The 10190-nt window shown below is 45.7% G+C and overlaps 1 protein-coding gene across 2 annotated transcripts; it reads left to right on the top strand.

The window, feature by feature from the left end:
* The first annotated feature begins 6642 nt into the window (after positions 1 to 6642).
* Positions 6643 to 10190, top strand: LOC125550159 (copper ion binding protein). 2 transcript variants are annotated; one of them, XM_048713084.2, is made up of 3 exons: positions 6643 to 6909; positions 9008 to 9046; positions 9699 to 10190. In XM_048713084.2, exons 1-3 carry the CDS (start codon positions 6772 to 6774, stop codon positions 9903 to 9905), a joined length of 384 nt encoding a protein of 127 aa, XP_048569041.1. In that variant the 5' UTR covers positions 6643 to 6771; the 3' UTR covers positions 9906 to 10190. The 2 variants fall into 2 exon arrangements, with proteins under 2 accessions (XP_048569041.1, XP_048569040.1); XM_048713083.2 differs by having other exon boundaries at positions 9696 to 10190.

The following is a 10190-nucleotide window of genomic DNA, read 5'->3' as shown; positions in this document are numbered from 1 at the left end:
AAAATACATGGGTTGCACCTCTGGATAGATGGCAAAGCATATAACAAAACATATGTAGAGCTCAGGGGCAAAGCATATAATAAAACATCTGGATAGATGGCATATCATGCACACAATAATCATGGCAAAAATGACAAATAGCTAATTGGAGCAGCAGATCTGACAATTATCCCAAATAGCACTCTTCCAATAGCATTTCGGGCATCAAGATGAACTCAAATGAAAATGATGCAATGAGATGAAATGATGTACTCTCCGAGACGAACATTTTGATATGCTATATGCCCAAAACGGAGCTACGGATGCGGAGATGCAACATGATGAAAAACGCAAAATATCGAGGGTTTCGGGGCAAAAGTCAACCGAGGCAAAATGGATCTGGATCTGGATCTCGCCGGAGCACGGACTTCGAGGATGGTCGGAGGGACTTGGAGCTTGCCGGACTTGGTACTTGCCAGGGGGACGCCGGTGAGGGGCCGGTTCAACGGATCCGGCCGGCGGGGGGGGGGGGGGCGCGGACGACGAGGAGGCGGGCGCGGTGGCTCCGGTGGCGGGGCGGCGCCAGCGGAGGTTGGTGGCGGCGACGGAGGTCGCCGGTGGCCGGCGCGGAAGAAGAGGCGGCGAGCGCGGCCGGCTCCGGTGGCGCTGGCGACGAGGCACCCAGGCGGCGGGGCGCGGGCGCGATGGGCTCCGAGGGCCCGCGCTGGGCTCGGCGGGCCTCAGAGGCGGCGGCGGTGGAGGTTGCCACGTGGCGACGACAGATTGGCGATGGCGGGATGTCCGGCGCCGGACGGACGTTGTCCGGCCGCGCGGATGTGCGGGGAGCTAGGTTAGGGGTGGAATGACCCGGGATTTCGGAGGGGGGGTGTATATATAGGCATAGAGGGAGCTAGGAGTGTCCGAATGAGGTGCGGTTTTTGGCCACGCGATCGTGATCGAACACTCTAGATGATGGAGAGAGTTTTGGTGGGTTTTGGGCCAAATTGGAAGGGTGTTGGGCTGCAACACACACGAGGCCTTCGCGGTCCCTCAGTTAACCGTTGGAGCATCAAACGAAGTCCAAATGGTACGAAACTTGGCAGGCGGTCTACCAGGGGTAAACCAAGGCCGCTTGGCAAGTCTTAGTCCAATCCGGAAATGTTTAATCCCCACACACGAAAGAAAGGTAGGAATGACCACCGGAGGAGAACGGAGCGCCGGAATGCAAAACGGACAACGGGGAAAATGCTCGAATACATGAGACGAACACGTATGCAAATGCAATGCACATGATGACATGATATGAGATGCATGACAACGACAACAACACACGGAGACAAAAACCCGAACCCGAGAAAATAAAATAACTTAACGCCGGAAATGGCAAGAGTTGGATTACATATTGGGAAAAACATATCCGGGGTGTTACAGTAGGTCCCAAAATATAGATTTCTTCTTCCACATGGGTGCGTTTCCCTCAGCATCATTCGGAACAGCTAGTCTGCCGGGACCCTTTCCAAAGATTACGTGTAAATCATTGACCATAGCAAATACATGATCACCGGTACGCATGGCGGGCTTCTTCCGGTGATCTGCCTCGCCTTTGAAATGCTTGCCTTTCTTTCGACATTGATGGTTGGTCGGAAGAAATCGACGATGGCCCAGGTACACATTCTTCCTGCATTTGTCCAGGTATATACTTTCAGTGTCATCTAAACAGTGCGTGCATGCGTGGTATCCTTTGTTTGTCTGTCCTGAAAGGTTACTGAGAGCGGGCCAATCGTTGATGGTCACAAACAGCAACGCCTTTAGGTTAAATTCCTCCCGTCTGTGCTCATCCCACATACGTACACCGTTTTCATTCCACAGCTGTAAAAGTTTTTCAACTAATGGCCTTAGGTACACATAAATGTCGTTGCCGGGTTGCTTAGGGCCTTGGATGACAACTGGCATCATAATGAATTTCCGCTTCATGCACATCCAAGGAGGAAGGTTATACATGCATAGAGTCACGGGCCAGGTGCTGTGATTGCTGCTCTGCTCCCCGAAAGGATTAATGCCATCTGCGCTTAAAGCAAACCATACGTTCCTTGGGTCCTTTGCAAACTCATCCCAGTACTTTCTCTCGATTTTTCTCCACTGCGACCCGTCAACGGGTGCTCTCAACTTCCGGTCTTTCTTACGGTCCTCACTGTGCCATCGCATCAACTTGGCATGCTCTTTGTTTCTAAACAGACGTTTCAACCGTGGTATTATAGGAGCATACCACATCACCTTCGCAGGAGCCCTCTTCCTGGGGGCTCGCCGTCAACATCACCAGGGTCATCTCGTCTGATCTTATACCGCAATGCACCGCATACTGGGCATGCGTTCAGATCCTTGTATGCACCGCGGTAGAGGATGCAGTCATTAGGGCATGCATGTATCTTCTCCACCTCCAATCCTAGAGGGCATACGACCTTCTTTGCTACGTATGTACTGTCAGGCAATTCGTTATCCTTTGGAAGCTTCTTCTTCAATACTTTCAGTAGCTTCTCAAATCCTTTGTCAGGCACAACATTCTCTGCCTTCCACTGCAGCAATTCCAGTACGGTACCGAGCTTTATGTTGCCATCTTCGCAATTGGGGTACAACCCTTTTTGTGATCCTCTAACATGCGATCGAACTTCAGCTTCTCCTTTTGACTTTCACATTGCGTCCTTGCATCGACAATGACCCGGCGGAGATCATCATCATCGGGCACATCGTCTGGTTCCTCTTGATTTTCAGCGGCTTGACCCATTGCAGCATCATTGGGCACATCGTCTGGTTCCTCTTGACCTTCACCAGCTCCCCCCTTTGCAGCATCACCGTATTCAGGGGGCACATAGTTGTCATCGTACTCTTCTTCTTCGCTGTCTTCCATCATAACCCCTATTTCTCCGTGCCTCGTCCAAACATTATAGTGTGGCATGAAACCCTTGTAAAGCAAGTGGGAGCGAATGATTTTCCGGTTAGAGTAAGACCTCGTATTCCCACATTCAGTGCATGGACAACACATAAAACCATTCTGCTTGTTTGCCTCAGCCGCATCGAGAAACTCATGCACGCCCTTAATGTACTCGGAGGTGTGTCTGTCACCGTACATCCATTGCCGGTTCATCTGCGTGCATTATATATAATTAAGTGTCCAAATTAATAGAAGTTCACCATCACATTAAAACCAAAGTACATACATAGTTCTCATCTAACAACATATAGCTCTCCAGAGCATCTAATTAATTAAACCATACATTGAAACTATGTAAAACATTTCAATGCGAAAACAAATGCGATCATAATCGCAACCAAGGTAACAATTGATCCAACGGCATAATGATACCAAGCCTCGTTATGAATGGCATATTTTCTAATCTTTCTAATCTTCAAGCCCATTGCATCCATCTTGATCTTGTGATCATCGACGACATCCGCAACATGCAACTCCAATATCATCTTCTCCTCCTCAATTTTTTTATTTTTTCCTTCAACAAATTGTTTTCTTCTTCAACTAAATTTAACCTCTCGACAATAGGGTCGGTTGGAATTTCCGATTCATATACATCGTACATAAATAAAATCTATGTCACGTTGGTCGGCATAATTTTCATAAACAATAAATGAACCAATAGTTATAAAGATAATATATATACCACATCTGAATCATAGACAGGACGGAGGTCGACGGGGGCGGATACCAAAACCATCGCACTATATAAGATGCAATAATAAAAGTAAGAAAATAATACAAGTATGTATGTAAACATACAAGTAAGAATACTTTTTCCTTTCAGAAAGAAGATAAGAACAAGAGGCTCGCCACGGTGGTGCCGGCGATGAGCTTGGCGTGGGTGATCGACGGCGGTGAAGACGGGGACGGGGCGTGACGGACCGCTAAACCTAAACAAATATTGAGAAAAATGGAGTTTGGAGGTCGAGCTTGGAGAGGAGAAAACTTAAGTAGTGTGGCTCGGGCATTCCATCGAACACCTTGTGTGCATAGGAGGTGAGGTAGAGCACCACCAAGCACTCTCCCCCTCGGCCAGAAAAAATAGAGCAGTGTGCTCTGCTCTTACGCGAGGGGGTATATATAGGCACCTCATTGGTCCCGGTTGGTGGCATGAATCGGGACTAAAGGGGGGCCTTTGGTCCCGGTTCAAGCCACCAACCGGGACCAATGGTGGTGGGCCAGGAGTGAGGCCCATTGGTCCCGATTCGTCCCACCAACCGGGACCAAAAGGTCCAGACGAACCGGGACCAATGGCCCACGTGGCCCGACCGACCCCCAGGGCTCACGAACCGGGTCCAATGCCCCCATTGGTCCCGGTTCTGGACTAAACCGGGACTAATGGGCTGACCCGGCCTGGACCTTTGCCCCCTTTTCTACTAGTGATGTAGTATATATACTAACCAAATTAGATTCTTATGCACATTTTGTACACGCACACCTAGCCTCGCTGCAGAAGAATTGAAATCAACAGCAGCAGGTATTTCGTCACTACTTGGTGCCAGTTGATTCAAACATGTTGTGTCAAGATGCAAAGTCACACACTGACCAACGAAAACATGCATAGTCAGAAACACACGCATAAGAAACCCAAAATCTTTCTAAAAACCCAAAATCAATTTTAGCTAACAACTGAGACATGCAAAGTCACACGCTGACCAGCGACAGCTTATGATAAGGAATCACATGCATGTGACAAACAAATAATGTGATTATGTATTTTATTCAGCACAAATAACATGGTCCACAAATAAAAGGTCAAATTCTAAGATTCGAGTTACACACGACATATAACAAAATAAAAGTTGCTGTCATGCTTCCTTAGCAGTCACAAAGGAGATGGTCCGCAAACAACATATTACATTCTCGAGATTCAAGAGTTACACACTATGACTGCTTAATCTTCACCTCTACTCTTATATAGATCCTACCACCAATGACAAACGGAGTTGCCTCACCAGTTAACTGCGCCCAAAAGCACTAGAACAAGTTGTAATTGCCACATAATTTCCTACTAACAAATGTGGTGGTGTTTTTTTATCTTGGTAATGTAATTCTCAGAGGGCTTTTGCGATTTAAACTAAAACATTTTTACTAAAACTTTTACTTATTTACAATATATTATCAAACACATGGTTTTGAGTAGAATGTTTATTATTTCCTAGTTAGTATAATTGACAACACAATGAAATTCTAAATTAATCAACATACAAAATTGTTGACTTCAAAATATTTATTTCTCAATCACATGAGAAATAGTCTCTTTGTGTGCGCCTCTCTCTCTCTGTGTTGCACCCATTTAGTATTATTAATTAATATGGTAGAGAGCTCTAAAGTGTGTCATGTAGCGAAATATCTTGTTAGGAGTTTCTAGTGTTTGACTAGGTATAAGCAATTAGACGGATCTGTATGTACAAAGTGTTTATGAGGAGATTGTCAATTATTATTGACTTTAAAAATTAAATATATAATATCAAGGTGTACCAAGTACATTTGCAATATGTAACACCTCGGGCTCAAGACATAGTATCATATTTTTTTTAGAAACGTGGCATCCAAGTATCAAGTCGAAGCGATCAATGACACATAGCAACAAAATGAACAACCAACTACTGTCCTAGGCAGCACACTACCTACAATAAAGGGTATCTCAAAACATGTTCATTGCTTTTTACCGGGCGTGTCACGCCACCATGAAGTGTTCTTATTCCCCTAAACATTGACACACCTTTGCGCACCAAAAAAAGGTGGTCCCACCATGTGCTGTCAAAACAGAGAAGACATGTATGGAAATCTTCTTGAAGCAGCTACGCTCATGTCGTTTTTTCCATGGAGAAGAGCAACTATCTGAAGAAGAAGAAGAAAAAGAAGGCGAGGTTTTGTTTTTACTAGTGTTCTCATCACAGACTAATAGGGTGAAGGGGACAAGAGTTCCTACGCAAACATTGTGCTTCCAAGCACCCGTGTGACATATTGCACACTATGGTCACGAGGAGGCATAATTAAATGGAATATATAGAAAATTGGCTAAGTACCCGCGTGAGGGGTTGTTCTATGAGCGTTGTCATAATAACATCCTTATGGACACACACATCTCACAAGAGGAGAACCTCATCTGCATGGACCAAGTGCTGCTCACCTAAGCGCGTCAGACCATGGGTTTGGCAGGATCGTAGGATTGCATCGACGCAAGGACATGCTCCTCCTTCACACCACATCACCCGCAACATCACAACTTCCCATCCCAACACCTCGAGGACGCAACACCCAAGCAAATTGAACAACCCATCGGCCTCACTTAGAGCAGCCGCGCTGACCGCCCTATGTCACGCCGACGCGCTCCCGCGCGCCAGGGAAGACGCCCTATCACGGACAAGATGTAAGTTTTTCCCCTCCGCGAATGGGGATGCAAGCTTTTCGGGAGAAGAAATTATACGTTGGCTGCTGCGATGGAGAATGCTGTGCGGTGTGTGGAAGGCCATTTGGAATTTGAATTTGTATGGGGGCGGCCCACTGTAGCAGCGGATAGATCCTTTCTTGGGGCGGAGGTTGGTGGATTGGACCAGAGTGCAAAAAGGAGGCAGAAACTGATAAAGCTGGCGTAAATACGCGCGTTTAAGGGGCGTGATCGCAAAATGGCACGGAGCGGTGGGCTACTCATACCCTCCCCGTGCTCCGCTTCCGCCTCGCCATCTCATTTCCAGAGTGTTCCAGAGAGCGGATCCAGAGAGTGCTAGGGTTTTCTCTCTCTCCCGGCGGCGAGGGCGATGTCGATGGCGGCGGCGGCGAGGGCGGCGATGAGGGCCCCGGGCAGGGCGGCGGCGCGGTTCGTGCAGACCAGGCTCCGCTCCTCCGGCAAGGTGCTCAGCGAGGAGGAGCGGGCCGCCGAGAACGTCTACATCAAGGTATAATTCCCCCTTCCCCGCTCCGGCGCGAGATGGCTCCTCGTGGGCGCGATGCGGCCCCGCGCGTGTTTGGCTAGGGTTTTCTCTCTCTCCCGGCGGCGCCGGGCGGTTCCCGTCGGGCGGTTATGTCCGTTGACGCGGTGTCGCTCTTGTGTCCGTGTAGATTTGGGGGGATCTTTGCGCACTGGACCTACTTTCATGCGTTCATCAAATTGGATGGTTGCTCCGGTGTGAATTTTTAGGCGGTTTGCTATTTGGGGGTTGATTTGAGCAAGTGCAAATTATACTAGTATGCACTGGCAACAATCGCTGAATGCTGGCCTTTTGTGATTATTATGTGAATCTTCTGATGCAGGTAGTTGCTTAGTTATGCCCATTGACATGATAGCTGTTCTGCTTGTGTAGTGGGGGAATTGGGGATGTCTGCAAACCTGCCTCTCAACTGATTATATTTGCTCATCATGCTTCTATTTTTTTTTCTTTCTATTGGAGCTTTGGTTGGATGGTTGCTGTGATATGGGGCTTTTAGTTTGTGTGGAATTGGGCATTGGTTTTGGGTCATACATATAGGATTGCAAATAATATCAGTAGGCACTGGAAAAAATGTGTCAGTGTTGGCCTTCTGTGATCATGTGAACCTTCTGATGTAGGTTGTTTCCTCAGTTATGCCTATCGACACAATAGTTGTTCTAATGGCGTAGTGGGTGATTTGGGGATCTTTGCAAACCTGCCTCTGAACTGATTTTATTTGTTCATCATGCTTTTGTACTATTGGAGCTTCAGTTGGGTGGCTGCTGTGATATGGGGTTTTAGTTTTCTTGGAATTGGGGATTGATATTTGGATATACAGATAGGATTGCAAATGCTGTCAGTAGGACTGACTACTGATAGGCACTGTGATATGTGTTTGGTGCTGTGTTTTTGTGGTTATCTGAACCTTCTATTATGTCTAGAGTGTTGAATTCTCGCCATTGCATGACCTGTTCCCTGAACCTTTTTCTTTCATTTTGTGGTCCACTTGGGCTATAATTTTTGCCGTGGCTGTTGTGAACTCTTCAGTTATGTTTATCATTTTTATTGTTCATCATGGGAATGTGTAATTAGATGATTATGTTATAGGTTAGGTTCGCGGTGAGTAGAAAAATTCTGCCACTATGCTAGTTGCTTGTTTTCTTTGTTTTCTGTTTATATAGTCCCCTGAGAACCATTGTTATTTCATTATTTCTGCAGAACACTAACAGAAACCCTGTGCTTGATATAACACCTCATTGATTCAAGTAATGCTTGTCTTACCATATGTAATCATTCAACTGGAACTGTTACCTTATTAGTAGTTAAATTGTTTATACTCAGCAGTGACATTGTTCGGAAATTACCAAGCTCACATTATATATCCTGTGTTGAGTTGACAAATGAAGCACTAGACTTATCAGAAGGAAAATTCAGCTAGGAATCCTTGATAACAGTTGTACGGGTAGACATAATTGATACTTCTTTCTGCAGCACATTAATTAACCGTTGCTTGATGCACCCATTGCTTCAGATAATGCTTGTCTTACATATATAATCATAATCATTGAATTGGATCTCTTACCTTATTAGCTGCTTTCAGTTGCAGTCTTGAACAATAAAATGGTTATCTCAGTCCCTAGGATTCCTAGTTGTAGTCTTTCAGCTGTAATCATTATTGCTTGGACTGTAGTATGTATGCTAATATGTGTATGTATCACTTTCTATATGGTGTTATGCTCTGTTATCTCTGTTCAGTTGATGAATGAAGCACTCGGCTCATCCATAGTACAAGTTCAACTATGAACACTTGAAATTAGTCAGGACATCCAGAAGCACCAGTTTTTCCTGTTTCTAACTCTGAATCCGATATAAGCCATACTGTTGGGATAAGTGGTCTTTTGTTTATGTGTTGGTGCTTTGTTAATATAAAGCTATAGTGTTGGCATAAGTGGTCTTTTGTATATGTGCTTATGCTTTGTTAATATAAAGCTATAGTGTTGGCATAAGTGGTCTTCTGTGTATATGCTGATGCTTTGTTAATACTTCATAACATGTCTGATGACCTATTTCTGGTCTGTTTATGCAGAAAATGGAGCAAGAGAAGCGGGAGAAGCTCGCACGCAAGGTATGTGAACACACAATTGCTTGAACCTCTCAACTGGCATTGGTTGTTGATGTTATATTTCCATGATGCTTGTCTGCTCATGTTGCCATGTACTGCAAATTAGTATCCTTCTCTACAAAATTATATATGCCTAATGGATATGTATGTTTTAGCTTCCTATAAGTTGAAATGCATTACCCGTTTGTATGTGTTTTGCGTGGTTCATGGATCTGACTAGAGATTTAAAGGCTTGTGATGTCATGCACAATTCAGTAGCATCCTTATTAACAAAGTCATATATGTCCAATGGATACATGTGATTTAGCTTTCCAAGTTAAGATACACTACTGTATATGTTCTGTGTTGGTTGTGAAACTGACAAGAGATGTAAAGTCTTTTGATGTTGTGTACGGCAAATTAGCATACTTGTTGGCAAAGTTATACATGTACAATGTGTTAGCTTTCTAAATTTAGATGCACTAGTTCTGTCTGTGTGATGAAGCTGACAAGAGACATGAATTCCTGCGTTGCTTTGCACAGCAAACTAGTATCCTTTTGGATTCTGCACAAAATTATATATCCAGTGGGTGTGTTTGATTTTGAAACTGCGCACTAGTGTATATGTTCTGTGTGGTTGGTGGAACTTACTGACAAGAGCATTAAATTCCAGCAGGGTCCCAGCACTGGAGAGCAAGCTCCGTCCACCCCAAGCGCCGCAGCAGGCGACGTGAGTTCTTCGACCGCGTCGGCATCTGCAGCAGGCACGTCGACCGACAAGAACAGGAACTACGCCGTGCTGGCTGGCACCCTGGCCGGCCTGAGCGCCCTGGGCTGGTACCTCCTGTCAAAGCCCAAGAAGACGGAGGAGGTTGTCGACTGATCGGCCCATCCTGCCCTGGTTTTTTACTTCCTTACTGCACATGGACCTGTGCGATGATGATGATGATAATAAGTTTTCGATGTCGCCGAACAGCCTTTCCTTTGCCTTGTTAGCTGCTTCCACAGAATCTGAGACTTGAGATGACGATGATGATGATGGTCTGTAGCGCAAGTTGTTTTTGCTACCTGTGGTTGGTCTGGTATGTTGGTGGTTAACGAGAGGGGCATCTTGGATGATGCGGTTTGGTCCCTTTGAAAGTATGCAATGCATGGTTTTTCCGGTGAA

The sequence above is a fragment of the Triticum urartu genome, chromosome 4A (genome assembly GCF_056163025.1).
Source record: "Triticum urartu cultivar PI428250 chromosome 4A, HENAU_Tu73, whole genome shotgun sequence".
Taxonomy (NCBI): Eukaryota; Viridiplantae; Streptophyta; class Magnoliopsida; order Poales; family Poaceae; genus Triticum; species Triticum urartu.
Note: the sequence above shows the minus strand (reverse complement) of the source record. Positions and strands in the feature narration are given on the sequence as shown.

Bases quoted from the DNA above. Each gene is read 5' to 3' on its own strand.
- LOC125550159 (XM_048713083.2), top strand. From the start codon at position 6,772: ATGTCGATGGCGGCGGCGGCGAGGGCGGCGATGAGGGCCCCGGGCAGG. The intron at 6,910-9,007 runs GTATAATTCCCC...CTGTTTATGCAG, and splicing joins CCGAGAACGTCTACATCAAG to AAAATGGAGCAAGAGAAGCG. The intron at 9,047-9,695 runs GTATGTGAACAC...ATTAAATTCCAG, and splicing joins GGGAGAAGCTCGCACGCAAG to CAGGGTCCCAGCACTGGAGA.